Source organism: Chenopodium quinoa, unplaced genomic scaffold (genome assembly GCF_001683475.1).
Source record: "Chenopodium quinoa cultivar QQ74 unplaced genomic scaffold, ASM168347v1, whole genome shotgun sequence".
NCBI lineage: Eukaryota > Viridiplantae > Streptophyta > Magnoliopsida > Caryophyllales > Amaranthaceae > Chenopodium > Chenopodium quinoa.
This window is the reverse complement of record NW_018743649.1, coordinates 671,653-687,662: the sequence shown is the minus strand read 5'-3', so window position 1 is coordinate 687,662 and position 16,010 is coordinate 671,653. Positions and strand designations below refer to the sequence as shown.

Sequence of the window (16,010 nt, the reverse complement as noted above, 5' to 3'; positions counted from 1 at the left end):
TGTTACTCAACAAAGTTCCCTCAAAAAAAAAAAAAAATTATTTGTGTTACTCATACTCGGGTATTAATTGTTTGCATTTGATATGGGTATTTTTTTTGGTGTTCGACTGGATATTACTTTGAGATTTTCCATGATTTTGGCCTAAATCAAAGTATTTACTTTGAGAAATTGTGACGATTAGTTTACATTTTTTCCACAATTCACTGAATGTACACTGATATATATATAAAATACTGTATTAATTACATATTTTGATATTCTGCATAAGAAAGTAAAAGAAGTTACAATAACATAATATCCCCTCAAAAAATTAAACAAATGTTACATAAAAACCATAACAAGAACCTTTGCAATTTCACAAGGTTTATAAGAAGCAGGAAACTAAAAAAACAAAATGAGTATATAACAAATTACACTTTTACAATTCTTCACAAATGTACAAAAAGAAGCAGGAGAGGAAGAGTTCATTCTTAATAGCACGTTGTTGAATGTTGATGAATCATGCAATTGGTTGCTCAAGCTTTTTTAGGTGGTTCCTCAGCTTGTGGCTGCTCCACCTTGGGAGGGGCTGCTGTCTCAGCTGTAGTGGCATCGGCTGCAACTGTGGCTGCAACTTCACAAGGTTTTTCCTCTGAGACAGTGGCTATCTCCTTCTCTACCTCGCTTGTTTCTTTCGTGGTGGTTGCTTCTTCTGTTACTGCTGCTGCTGGGGCTTCTATCTCCCTGGGGTTCTCTTCTGTGACCACAAATGTTGAGACCTTTTCGAACACGAATATAACCGGACCTGGAGCCAGTGCTGGTCCGAACTTTGAACATGCTTCAAGGGCTACTTTGGAACCTGGGAATTCTGCATATACAATAACCAATCTATTATATAGTGCAACCAATTAACCAAGCAATGAAACCAACCCAACTTCTGAAGAAAAGAGCCACGAAAAGAATATAATGTAAATGAGATTTGACCTTCAAACAAATGTTTAGTAGTATTAATTTAATTAACTATGTAAGAAAAATGTGAAGAAATGACTTACCAATTTTATTAAGTTTGTCAAGAAAGCTCTGAACATCACCCGAATGTTTCTTAAGGCCAGCTTCTTTAGGATCTTTTACCAAAGTCTGTAAAAATATTCATAAAATAATATCCTTTAAATTCCTAATTAAGTCACTTGAAAATTCTTTTGATCATAATTTTGTTTCCTTACACACTGACCTTGATTTCAGCTGATGAAGCTTCATAAATCTCGAGTACTTTGGGCTGCAGCTCAGCTTTCTTCTCCTCAAATTCCTTGGATAATTCCTCCTATAAACAAGTTAAATAATTTGTGATCTCCCAACAATAGATAGTCGGACGGTAACTTCATGGTCTTTTAACCATATCGTTAATACTTTTTTAAGTGTTGACAGAGGCAAGATGAACAATGATGTAAACGACATTTATTTTTAAGGGTCGTCTTAGGTATCACCTATTATGCCCAGCACTTGAACTAATCAAATAATCTTAATTGGGTGAGGTCCCAACTATATTCACTTGATATAATTGGCATCCACTATTATCTTTAGGCATTTCAGATCAACATTAACCATACACACAATATGATTAAGAATTTTTTTTGACAATTACCACCTACAATTATTACTATTTTAGTAATTATCACCTACATTTTTTTTTGAATTTTACTACCAACTATTTTTTAAAATTTTAGAACTTCCCACCTTGTTGGCTCTCAACAGAAATGTGATGTTATGTGGGGACTAACTACCTTCCCACCCTTTTCCCCTCCCTTTCTTCCTTTCTCACTCGATTTCTCATTCCCCTATATTGTATTCCTCTCAAAATCGAGGAAAAATTTCAAATTAAATAATAAATTCATGTTAATTATTTGATGAATTGAAGTGTTTTCCCAATTTTGAGAGGAATACAATACACGGGAATGAGAAATCGAGTGAGAAAGAAAGGGAGGAAAAAGGTAATTAGTGGGCCCCACATGACGTCACATTTGAGTTGAAAGCCAAGTAGGTGGGAAATTTTAATATTTTGAAAAATAGTTAGTGGTAAAATTAAAAAAAAAAATAAATAAAAAAACCTGTAGGTGGTAATTGCTACTGTAAAATAGCAACAATTTTGATAGTAGCCGTCAAATTTTCCTTTGATTAAATTAAGAAATTCTAAACGATTATTGTTAAGGAAAATTGATTATAATAATCGCACCTTTTATCGGTTCACTGCTAATAATCCCACCTTTGATGGACATTCTCTTCTAATGGTCCTTCATGACCGGTAACCTATTCTTTGGGTAAGTTAAAGTTTTTTTTTTTTTTTTTTTTTTTTTTTTTTTTTTTTTTTTTTTTAAATTTACTCCTTGGCGGTAGCAGCTTCCCTTCCCTAACCACCGGTTTGAAAATCCCCCTTACAATTCCGACCACCAAGCACCAACAACAACATACAATTCCGACCACCTTTGCCCTCGTTGCTCCTTGCTCACTCACCAACAGTCACGACACCTCTTTTTCACCAGCCACCGTCACTCAACAACGCAACAACAACCAACAATCTCCACGTTCCACAACACAGCAGCAAGCCACCTCGTAGTCCCTACAGTACTCCGTTAGCCACTAAGCAACAACAATTTTACCTCCAAACCACCCTCAATCAACAATTCGACCACCTACAATCACAATTCCAACCTCTAGTCGAGCAATTTGACACCTACAATTTTCATTCGATGCTCCAATTTGAACACCCAATTGGGTGTTTCGGTGTGTGCGTGGGAGGGCTGAAATGAAGAGTTTCAGAATGGGGATAGGTTGGGGTAGGGTGTTTCGGGGGTGAAAGTGGCTCGGATGGGCTGTTTCTATTGGGGAATTTGTGTATGAACAAGGGTCACAAAAAATAGCAAACAAATTAGAATGGAAAAACTTCGAGGCGTGAACGGAATCACTTTCCCAAAAGTATAATTCCGACCCTATACTACAATCGGGTTTCCACAATTGCAATCACAAGTAGGATGATTACAATTCAATGTAGATAAGCCTTTGGATTTATGATGATGATAATTAGTTGCAAAAAGGTTTCAAGAAAAATAAATTTCTGATTTTTCTCAAGTATCTATCAACATATGTTCCAAGAACATATATATATTGAAGCAAAAAATACTCCAACAGCCACATGTAACCGTCAAAAACAAGGAAGGGAAGAAAAACCGTTAGCCATACAAGCAGGTCTGACACGCGCACGATCGGGCTTGCCACCGCCTGATCGGGCCAACTGGATTGTCAGATTTCAATTCCTCTCGCGCCCGATCGGGCGGTGGTGACCCGATCGGGCGGCTGCCCCAAAATCCAAAATACGAATTTCATCCTTCTCGCGCCCGATCTGGCGGTGGCTGCCCGATCAGGCGGTGGAGAAGAAGATTTTTCAGCCACCCTCGCGCCCGGTCGGGCGAGCACCACCCTGAGCGGGCGGCTGACCGGGCAACAAAACAGGGGCAGCAACTTTGTCTTCCATAAACAGAGTTTCTCGTTGCCGAGAACTCTAAGCTTCCTTCAATGGATTAATTGCTATAATATTCTTTATTAATTATACACAACACCTTTGCCTAAGTAATATAATTAATTAACATGAATTATGTCTCCAATTCTCAAAATTATTCAACAATCCTCCCCCATTTTGAGAATTTAAACTAGACACATTGCAAAAACATCATCATCACAAAACAATCTTATGCATAAATGAAAGTGTACATAGACTTGAACTCCCACTTAGTGCAATATACAATTCAAGAATCCAGATCGATTTGGTATCGTAAAACGTTTAAACCAAAAGTAACACATCTGGAAACTTGAAGATATTACACACACAAGATTAATTACTTAAATACATATTAGCTTGACACTATAAGCCATGTGTCCATATCTATTCATAAGTACATCAAAGCTACACCCCTAATAGCTTCTTGAAGCGGCTAAACCTCGTACTTATATAGGTAGAGTTCCAACATGCTCCTGTGACAAAGCACTTTTATCAGGAATTCTATTAAGTTTAAAACAACCTCTTTTCATCACAGAAAAACCGGAACTTTACCTTGGATGAATAAACAAGTTCCCAATCATCAATTAAGAGAGTTAATCTCATTGAACTTAAGACCCAGCGTCTTATTGGGCGTTAAGTTGAGATTCTCCTAATTGTGATTATTTAGGGTTCTAATCCTAAACCGATTGCCATCCTACTGTTAACATCTCTAGCCAATGCCTTTGTAAAAAAATCGGCGAGATTAAGATCCGTTCGAACATAATCAATAGTGATCACACTATCCTTGATAAGTCCTTGGATGTAACTGTGTCGTACTCCAATGCGCCTTGACTTACCATTATAAACTTGGCTATAAGCCCTTGCCAAGGTAGCATTGTTATCACAATGTATCACTGTTGGTGACAAAGGAATCTCAAACATGAGATCCTTCAACCATTCGGCTTCTTTACCAGCCAAATGCAAAGCAATGAACTCCGATGTCATTGTGGAGTCCGCAATGCAAGTTTGTTTCTTTGAAGCCCATGAAATAGCACCTCCCCCATATCGGAAAACCCATCCACTTGTGGAGGAATGATCTTTGTTAGAGATCCAACTTGCATCCGAATACCCTTGTACAACCGAAGGATATCCACTATAAGACAAACCGAATTCCTTGGTTTTCTTCAAGTGCTTCAACAAGCGTCGAACCGCTTGCCAATGTAGCTTACTAGGCTTGCTAGTGTACCTGCTCAATTGACCAACTGCATAAGCAATATCAGGTCTAGTACTTGTTATGGCATACATCAAACAACCTATTACTTTAGCATATTCAAGTTGTGAAACCGCATAACCTTCATTAGGTATCAACTTTATGCTAGGATCCATAGGTGTTGAATAAAGAGAAGTAGTGTCTTCACATACATTGAATTTCTTGAGCACTTTCTCAATGTAATGAGATTGTGACAAGATCAACTTTCCTTTTTCCCTCTTTATCCTTATGCCCAAGATGACACCGCTTCCCCCATGCTTTCATGGAAAACTTTGAATTAAGGAATGACTTTGTCTTTTCAACTTGTGACAAATCACTTCCAAAGATAAACATGTCATCTACATATAGAAAAATTATGACACCTTGACCGCTGTCATCAAATTTGCTATAAATACACTTGTCTGAATTGTTCAACTTAAAACCATTAGACAACACAACCTCATCAAATTTTTGATGCCATTGCTTAGGTGATTGCTTTAGCCCATACAAAGACTTAATCAACTTGCAAACCTTCTCTTCCTGACCTTCCATAACAAACCCTTCCGGTTGTCGCATGTAAACTTCTTCCTCTAGATCTCCATTCAAGAATGCTGTCTTGACATCCATTTGATGGATCACAAGATTGTGGATAGTCGCAAGTGCTATCAACAATCTTATAGTTGAGATTCTAGCAACAGGTGCATATGTATCGAAATAATCGATACCAGGTTTTTGTGTAAAACCTTGTGCCACTAACCGGGCTTTGAACTTTTCAACCGTTCAATCAATCCTCAATTTCCTTTTGAAGATCCATTTGCACCCAATTGGTTTACATTTTGGTGGTAAAGTAGCTAAAACCCAAGTATTGTTTCCCATGATGGATTCCATCTCATCATTAATAGCTTCCTTCCAAAATGGAGCATCACGAGACCTCATAGCCTCATCATAGGTCAAAGGATCATCTTCCACATTAAAAATGTATGGAAATTGTGTTGAAACAGATTTCCTTGATCCTTCAACTAAGTACACATGAAAGTCCGGGCCAAAAGATTTTTCTTTCCTTGCCCTCTTACTTCTCCTAGGTTGTGATGATGATGTAGATGCCTCCTCTAAATGAGTTTGGTCATCCACCTCTTGATCAATGACAATTTGATCAATACTTTGAGCATTGGCACTTGGAGTTATATCCTTTGGTCTAGGAATTGAAGAAAATCGATTTTCATTAAACAATGCATCCCTTGACTCAATGGTGGTGTGAACCGACCAAAAGTCATTTTGTTCTATTACGTACAACCTATAGGATTTGCTATGATCCGCATATCCTATAAAAATGCATTCAACTCCTCTTTCACCTAACTTTTTACGTTTAGGTTCCGGCACTTTTACAATTGCCCTACAACCCCAAACTTTGATATGAATCAATTTTGGTTTTATTTTATACCAAAGCTCATACGGGGTTACATCTTTCCCTTTCATGGGAACACGATTTAACACGTAACAAGCCGTTAAAACGGCTTCACCCCAAAATCCATCACTTAAACCTGAATATGACAACATAGAATTTACCATTTCTTCTAGTGTCCTATTCTTCCTTTCCGCTACACCATTTTGTTGTGGTGTATATGCCGCGGCAGTTTCATGTACTAAACCTAATGATTGGAAATAACTTGGGTCATAGTATTCACCTCTTTTATCAGTTCTTAGCTTTTTAATCTTTTCATTGGTTTGCAATTCTACTTCACTTTTGTAAACTTTAAATTTATCAAAGGCTTCATCTTTAGAGAATAACAAATAAATGTAATAAAACCTTGAATAATCATCAATAAAAGTTACCAAAATTTCTTATTCCCTAAAGAAGGTGTGTTATGAAAATCACACAAATCACTATGCACTAAATCAAGCAATGAATTATTTTTCTCAACAACTTGTGGAAATGGTTTCCTTGTGATTTTGGTTAACATGCATGTCCTACACTTCTCTATTCTTGGATCAAACACAGGTATCATATCATGCTTTGACATAAAATACAACTTTTTATAATTAACATGACCAAGTCACAAATGCCATAGAGAAGAATTATCATTAACAACATACACAACATCATTCAAAGTATTTGAAATACTTAATTTAAACATACCATTACACAAATAACCAAGTCCTACAAATTGACCTCCTTTAGACAAAATAAATTTATCTGACTCAAACACCATCTTAAAACCTAATCGATTCAAGATCGTATCGGATACAAGATTCCTCCTAAGTTCGGGAGAGTACAACATATCTCTTAAAATAAGAGTTTTTCCCGAACTAAAGACTAGCTCCACTTGTCCTTTGCCAAGCACCTTAGCTGTAGAGTCATTGCCCATATAGAGAATTTCTCCATCATCAACCTCCAAGAAGGTCTTGAACAATGATCTATCATTGCACACATGCCTCGATGCTCCCGAATCGATATACCACGAACAATCATCCTGTACACAATTGATTTCAGAAATCATACACATATAATTCATAAATGAATTAAATGAAATTTGTGCACAAGATTTACCTTGTTTGTCTTGGGATTGGCTAGCATTTCCATTCCCATATTGAGCCTTCTTGCTCATCCTTTTAATCCAGATTGTGCAATCTTTCTTGAAGTGAACGGTTTTTCCACAAACACAACAAGCACGTGACTTTGAACCATCACCGCTTAACTTAGGCTTCTTGCCTTTATTTTTGTTTGAGTCATTACCCCTTTTTCTCACATTTTGTTTGGCATCCTCCACTACATTTACCGTAGTAGAGCTAGGATTTCCATCCTTATTTCCCTCTTGCACCCGGATTTCTTCCTCAATCCGGATGTGAGAAGCCAAACCTTCAAGGTTAACATCATCCTTCCTATGCTTTAAACCACTTTTAAAGTCTTTCCAAGAAAAAGGTAATTTGTCTATTATAGATGACACTACAAAGGTCTCATCAAGAACTATGTTATGCTGTCTAAGACTTTCTAAAATTCTTTGTATCTCATGAAATTGCTCCATAACAGACCTACTATCAATAATTTTATAATTATTAAATTTACTAACAAGAAACTTCTTGCTAGAAGCATCTTCAGCCATATATTTAGCATCTAAATCATCCCATAGAGACTTAGCAGAATCATTAAACTGATAGATATCAAAGAGTTCATCAGACATAACGTTGAGAATATGACCACAACAAATATAATTGTCATTCTCCCACTTGTTGCGTTTCCTTGCTTCATCAATTGTTTCCTCCTCCTTTTCCTCGGGTTTTGGAGTAGCAAGAACATAAGCCACCCCAACTGTAGTCAAGAAGAAATGCATCTTCCTCTGCCACCTTCGGAAATCAACACCTTCGAATTTGTCCAACTTTTGAATGTTGGCCATCAATTCCTTAACATTTGCCATCTTTGTCAATTATACTTTTGGATTGTTGGGGAATTTGTGTATGAACAAGGGTCACAAAAAATAGCAAACAAATTAGAACGGAAAAACTTCGAGGCGTGAACGGAATCACTTTCCCAAAAGTATAATTCCAACCCTATACTACAACCGGGTTTCACGGAAATTTACTTAGGAGATACAACGAAGAAACAATTGCAATCACAAGTAGGATGATTACAATTCAATGTAGATAAGCCTTTGGATTTATGATGATGATAATTAGTTGCAAAAAGGTTTCAAGAATAGATTTCTGATTTTTCTCAAGTATCTATCAACATATGTTCCAAGAACATATATATATATTGAAGCAAAAAAATACTCCAACAGCCACATGGTAACCGTCAAAAACAAGGAAGGGAAGAAAAACCGTTAGCCATACAAGCAGGTCTGACACGCGCCCGATCGGGCAAACTAGATCGTCAGATTTCAAGTCCTCTCGCGCCCGATCGGGCGGCTGCTCCAAAATCCAAAATACGAATTTCATCATTCTCGCGCCCGATCTGGCGGTGGCTGCTCGATCGGGCGGCGGAGAAGAAGATTTTTCAGCCACCCTCGCGCCCGGTCGGGCGAGCACCACCCTGAGCGGGCGGCTGACCGGGCAACAAAACAGGGGCAGCAGCTTTGTCTTCCATAAACAGAGTTTCTCGTTGCTGAGAACTCTAAGCTTCCTTCAATGGATTAATTGCTATAATATTCTTTATTAATTATACACAACACCTTTGCCTAAGTAATATAATTAATTAACATGAATTATGTCTCCAATTCTCAAAATTATTCAACAGTTTCAAGGGTGGGCATGGCTGGGATTTGGTGTTTCGGGGTCGTGGATGTGGGTGGCTGGTTGCAGGGTCGGGAATAATGGATGAAGGATGGGAAAAGGACAAGGAAGAAAGGAAAGGGGGACAAAAAATTTAAAGATAAAAAAAATAAATGACAAAAATGTATTTCGGCGAATTACAAAGTGCCACATGGCATGTTAACTTATTATACCGGTTACCAACAGGTTAGGGACCATTAAAAGAGAATGCACCCCAAAGGTGGGATTATAAGATAATAATCGAAAGACGTGATTATTAAAAGCGAACTGGTTAAAGATGGGATTATTAGAATCAATTTTTCCTATTGTTAATTATGATAATGCTTTTTTATTTCAAAAAAAAAAAATGATCATGCTTTTATCGACATGAATAAATCATAACTAACGATAACCATTTAAAATTTCTTTATTCATAATAATCATTTTTTTTTCCTTTCTAAACTTTTGTTGAAATAGGCATGCATGCATAAATTAAAATTGGTACCTTAGAGTCATCAAAGGACTTGCATGCTTCAACAGCAGCAGCTTTTTTTGCCACATCTACTCCAAAAACCTTCTTAATCTGTGGAAGAACCTTTGTTTTCCAGTATCCCATGTTTATCCGTTAATATAACCTACAAGTCAAATCAACATAATTACGATTAATAAGCAACAATGAAATTCTCAAAGTGAACTTTGTTTCTTCTAGTGTCAATAGATGATACCATTGGTAGTGTAATTTTGACGGAAGTTTCGTATTCTAACATGACAGGTCAAAAGAGTAATATACCATCTCTCTCTCTCTCTCATTTTAATTCTTATAAGAGGAATTTTAAAGGGAGGAAAGTTAGGCATTTGTAAATGCATAACATTGATTAAAATATTATTAAAATACATGATAGAGAGAGAAAAGAGGAGAGAGATAGGAAGAGAGGTCTGTAGGTGGACCCTACCTATTTTTTTGGTCGGATTGTATCACGTGATAGGGGACCACATGTTGATTGTTCCACTGAAAGTTTATATGTTACCATTGAATCCTCAGTGGTACCATTTTTGCATAAATTTTGTACAACTGAATGCATATATAATACCATTATGTGCATATATAGTTACACTGTATATTCAGTGGTACCATTTGATTATCCAATGATATCAGAATATGAATTTGTTTGTACATATGTATAATTACATGAATACCCCTTGTTATGCATTTGTAAATGCTTAACTTTCCTCCATTTCTAGTTCCTTTTCTTAATTATTCTATATGTATTAGACAAAAGTTATATTTGTATAAATTTTGAAATGAAAAAATAAACATTATTCGTATAATATTTATCAATATATTTTGAAAAAAAAATCAAAGTATTTAAATCAAATTACTAACATGTAAAGCTTGTCTTTAAAGTATAGTATAAAGTAGCTTATTTCTTCTTATTGCTCCAACTTTAAATTTTAAGAAACATATGAAACAATTGCGTAAAATAAAAGACTAGAATAGACCCGGTCTATAATAACTTATTGTAGACCCAACCTTTTAGTATACCATACGAATGGGATTATATCATACGAAATGTGATTATATTACTACAAAAATGATTATATCATCCTGAAACTGTTATGCAAATGTATCACTCAAAAAGTAAATTTATCATTATAAAAGTATCAAATAGTAAATTACATCATTCAAAATAATTATATAATCTCATTAAATGGCTTAATATGAGATTATATAATTCAAAATATGACTCACAAAAAGATAATTATATCGTCTAAAAAAAGTGATTATATCATCCAGAATATGATTATATCATTTGAAAGTGTCAAATTTTGGATCTACAATAATTTATTGTACACCGGGGTCCATACAAGACCAAATCCTTAGTAAAAACATGATGTAACTTTGATTCTCAAACTTATAAATTAAAGCCTATATTAAAACTATACTATAAAAGTTATCTTGTATGATTATTGGAATGAAAATAAAAAAATAGAACGAATATAACTTTTCATCATTATATTTTTAAAAAGAAACCAAAGCTTATATATGTACGTTGACCGATTTTCTGAAGCATGTGCCCAGTATATAAAGTTAGGTGATTGTCGACCTCCCTAAATTTCTTACGAAACGTATGAAATATGTAGCTTATTTTCTAAAGCATGATATAACATATTAGCTTATCTTCCTAATCAAACCTTTTGTTAGAAAACTTATGATTTATGAAGTAGCTTATTTTCTAAAATATGATGTAACATAGTAGCTTATCTTATCAATTATCTTATTTGGTCATTTTTTGGGAGTATATATATGTGCGAGTAACATGCTAAGTTGAATCCCAAGTTTCTAAATTCTACCAGCAATTAACGTATTTTCAAACTATTAGAACCCATTAACAGCAGGAAATACTCCCTTAATTTTTTACCTTTTTAGCTAACAAAATTCCCCTCGTGATGAACAAATAATTTCCAATCGGACAAAACACACATGAGAAGAATTGTAAGTAATATACCTTTAAAGCATGTTGTTTAACAACTCTTTATATACACATGGAGTACAAATTTACCATGACGAATCAAACCCGATTTTATACAGTAATACACTATTAAATTTGGCTTACATCTTTGTTTGATTCGCTGCTTTCTATACACCATATAATAATTAAATGAAACATGAAGAACAAAACTTTGTAAAAAATAAAGATAATATAAAAGTTATACCTGAACCAAATGATGGATGGAGAAAAAAGAGAAGGAGCTAGAGAAAACAAACACAACACTTGATGAGACTTACAAGATGTAACACAAATACAACACTCTTTAATTTATCAAACTACCTTTGGAATATGAATATCCAATCAAAATCAGAGACTTGAATGCATGATAGCAATTGGAATTAGCCAACTGCCAATAGAAATATTAAGAAACATATAGACAATTAAATACTTAAATAACCCTATTTTGTAATGTAATTACGAAAATAGCACAACTGTGATCAAATCAATGACAACTGGACAGTTAGCCAACTCAACAAGCCAGCCTGCCATGTCAATGTCTATGGCTGCCCTTGCTTGTCACCTTGTACAAATGACATGTGATATTAATAATCACTACTGATTGCATGGCATATTATATAACTATCATTAATTCTTGCAAAAAAAAAAATTGTACTCCGAGTGTAAATCGAACAAATTAAGGTAACTTATAATTTAATTAATTTAAGTAACTGTCACTTTAGTTCATGGTAACTTTTTACCTCATATAATTTTAATGTAAATAGGTCATAAAATAAGTTTTATAAAGGACATATGATTATTGATTACCTTTCCACAACTAGATTTGATTTTATGAAATGAGTTTTATAAACGTAGCATCAAAAAAAGGTATATCTATATACCTATACTGAAGAAGAGATTTTTTTTGGAGGAAATTTTCCCTCCCAACTCTACTTTACTTTCTTTCTTTCTTTTTTTTTTTTTTTTTTTTTTTTTTATATATATATAAGATTTTTACAAACTTATTAATTTGTGTAGGAACTTTATTATTTTATTATTTATTGTTATGCATATTTTTCTAGACACTTCAATTTTATAATGGAAGTTTCTATTAATTTAAAAATACAGCCATAGCTCGGGAATTCTCTAGCTTTATTTATATCGTAGTAACATTTAATAATTTAAGGTATGGTAAATGTACAACCGATGTACAATAATTATTAAGAAAATTGACACTACGTACCAGTCCTAATTGTAGAGTTGTGGACATTCTACTTTCAAAGATTCCCAGTATAGATTAACTCATAACTATTCAACTTTTTGGTCTTTCTTAAAATAGCTCCCAATATATTATCAATAGATAAACATGTTAAATTTGCCAAATATTGAATATTTAGTGGTTCATTTTACTGAATGTTATTGTTTTATTGTGAAGTGAACAAGGCCCAAAGAGAGGGATTGATGTTTAGGGTGGATGAGGATTTTTTTTTTTTTTTTTTGTTTTTGGAAAATTTTAGTAGGCAAAATTGGAATTACCACCTCAATTTTTTTTACCACCTAGTTTTTTCCAAAACTTTTTAAACTCCCACCTGTTTGACGAATGATGTCATCATGGGCCCTAATTTCGCGTTTATCTTTTTTTCCCTCTCTTTCCCTCTCTCCTACCTCAAATTACCCTGTTTTCTTTGCCCAAATTACATGATTTAATTGTGTTTTCATCCCAATTACTTGTTTAATTGTCCAATTTTCATTTCATAAACCCTAATTTTTCAATTTTAGCAAAACCCCCAAATTGATTACCCCAAACCTTAATTACACTATTCAATACAATTCAATTCGAAATAGGTAAGATTGCAGAAATGTAAACCTAATTTGAGTAATTGAAATCGAATTTCAAAGAAGGATTCGAAAAAGGGAGAAGGAAGGCAAGAAAACAGGGGAATTCGAGGGAGGAGAGAGGGAAAACGCGAAATTGAGCCCCATGATGACGTCATTCGTCAAACAGGTGGGAGTTTAAAAAGTTTTGGAAAAAACTAGGTGGTAATTTTTTTAAAAAAAATTAAGGTGATAATTCCAATTTTGCCTACTAGTGGTAATTATCAATTTTTTTTTTTTTTTTACAACTAACGAAAAGAAAACACGTAGCACTATTTGATCGGTTATAAATATATTAGAGCGAGACCATTTTGAGAAGAACTCTATGGAGTTAGGATCGCCTTGAATTGATCAATAATTGAAATCTTTTAAACAAGATCGGCCATATAATTGAGCTGTTGCCGTAAATTTTTCCTAATTATTGTACACAATATAATTTCGTTGCTAGCATTTCGGTTTTTCATATGATCAAAGGAGTGCTATACATGTAGGAGTAGGACATCAGTTTTCTTAACAAAAGAAGAATGAACTATAAATTAAGATTATTGATTAACAGTTTCTGCTGGCTCTATGATTAGTGCCAACCTGAAAGATTTTGGTGATATACTGATATGCGTCATGACTTATATCACCTATGTCAATTATTTGTATTACTTGAATTTCCACGCCAACCACGTCAATCAGACGATCACATACTCTAAAGCAGGGCCATTACTGTAATTTGCCTAAAAAAAAATTACAAATGTCCATATCTGGACATTATTTTACTGTATACATAAATAAAAAAAAATATTACTACTTCAACAATTTAACATAAGTGTGAGTAAAAATGTCTAATCGCTGCCGAGCCTGGCTCAATCCTTACCTAGTGCAGACTAAGCGAATGCACAGGTTCCAATAAATGAAATGGTCTCAGATTGATTAATATTATAATTATGTATGCCTGTTCACGGATCGGATGTTCAAAGACTCAAATATTAGATGTAGGGTTTAAGTACTCGAAGCGGAATGTCATGGATATCATTTATATGCACCTAACACAGGATATTACGCATATACAAATAAAGATCACATACGAGTAATAGTTTAGAATTAACCTTTGAAGCGTGAATCCTCTTAGCAATCTTCTTCTCAAGGGGATATAAAAAGACTCAAGCACGACTCCTCTATTTGGCCCACCGGCTTGGACTAATGCTCCATCAATGCTAGTGGGACTGGAAAACCATTCACCTTTCTTGGAGTTATAGAACTGGTTTAGAGAGAAATTACGGAGAGGAAAAAGTTATGTAGTTTTTAGAAAACTAAATGTTGTATATTTTATTTTCTTAAGCCTCTAATTAATCTAATTTCATTATCATTAATTAGGTTAGGGTTTCCTCTCCCCTTCTCCCTTCTTTGCCGGTCACCATAAGGCCCACTTTGGGCCTCGGGTTTCTTTACTGATCCAAACTTGATGTGTAACCCTGTAGGATCCGTTTAGGTAGGCTTCGGGTTTGTTACTCACTAATCCAAATTTCTATAACATTCTCTAGCAAGACGCATAGACGATCCGAATAAACGAATTACTATCTCCATAATACGATCCATAATTATACTTAGTAATTGCACTAGAGTCGAGGACATATTTCCTTCAATCTCCACTTGTCCGAGACAAGTTTGCAATATTCAAATTTCTTAAGTCTCGTAGTGTCTAATTTGATAGTATTATTACATCTCTATGTTATCCATAGTAGCCTTCAAATTATTTCTTGAAATCCGAGTTTGAATTGCTAAGCAAATGATCATCTTATGATCCATTTGAGCACGACCATGCATTTTCAATTCTTACTCTTCAAGGCCAAGATACCCATCCTATCTAATATAGGAGGACCTATTCAATCTTGTGGCACCCAAAACTCCCACTTAACTTTTAGCACAACCCGAGTGTTGCCTTTATTGTCCCCTTTCATGGCATGATGTTTGACAACATCAAAGTTACATGATAAGTGACTTTTATGTCACTTTAAGGGTACTTTTATGCTTATTTTTTTGGTTTATTTTCTAATAATTTTCCTAGTTTTAGGCTTTATTTCTCTCTTTCCTTATTTACCTCTTAATTAGTAGTATTTTAATAGTTTTTAGCTTATTTTCGTAATTTATTTAAATTCTCTTATTTTCTATGTTTATGTTTTAAGTTTTTAGTTCTTGTTATTTAATAATTTCCTAGTTTTTCTCATTTTCTTATTTGTTTTAATTAAGTCCTTTATTTTGTTTTATACGTTTTACTTCTACTTTGTTTTATTTTATTATTTTAGTTTTTATCCCAATTTCTCTCGGTTTTCTTGGTTTGTATAGGTATGTGTTCGAGTAGAGGCACATATTTCAAGGTCAAAAGGGTTCGCATTGGAAGTTTGGGATCCGAGTCAATGAAAATTCTAAGGTGATCAAATAGTTTTTGATCACCTTAAGCCATATGGCATGGCTTCATATGAGCCACCCATTAAAAAATGTGGGTCCACCTTATTTTTTTTTCCAAAAATCATTTAAATCATTTTAGAAAATTAGAAAATTAATTTCTATAATTCAGAAAAATCAGAAAATAGAATTTCTGAAAATCAGAAAATAGATTGATTAAAAATTGTTACATATTAGTTAAGTAAATTAA

At 34.3% G+C, this 16,010-nt stretch overlaps 1 protein-coding gene across 1 annotated transcript; it reads right to left on the bottom strand.

Moving 5' to 3' along the window:
• Nucleotides 1-199: 199 nt before the first annotated feature.
• On the bottom strand, nucleotides 200-11,900 carry LOC110683259 (plasma membrane-associated cation-binding protein 1-like). Its single transcript, XM_021859602.1, has 5 exons — nucleotides 11,718-11,900; nucleotides 9,508-9,637; nucleotides 1,211-1,300; nucleotides 1,032-1,116; nucleotides 200-847 (listed from the first exon to the last, which is right to left on the bottom strand). The coding sequence occupies exons 2-5, from the start codon at nucleotides 9,616-9,618 to the stop codon at nucleotides 516-518; spliced, it is 618 nt and encodes a 205-aa protein (XP_021715294.1). The 5' UTR covers nucleotides 9,619-9,637; nucleotides 11,718-11,900; the 3' UTR covers nucleotides 200-515.
• Between the last annotated feature and the right edge of the window lie 4,110 nt (nucleotides 11,901-16,010).

Excerpts from the sequence above, each read along its gene's own strand:
- LOC110683259 (XM_021859602.1), bottom strand. The coding sequence starts at position 9,618 with ATGGGATACTGGAAAACAAAGGTTCTTCCACAGATTAAGAAGGTTTTT. Across the intron at positions 1,301-9,507 it reads AGTCCTTTGATGACTCTAAG|GAGGAATTATCCAAGGAATT; the intron begins GTACCAATTTTA and ends ACTTGTTTATAG. Across the intron at positions 848-1,031 it reads TGACAAACTTAATAAAATTG|AATTCCCAGGTTCCAAAGTA; the intron begins GTAAGTCATTTC and ends TTGTATATGCAG.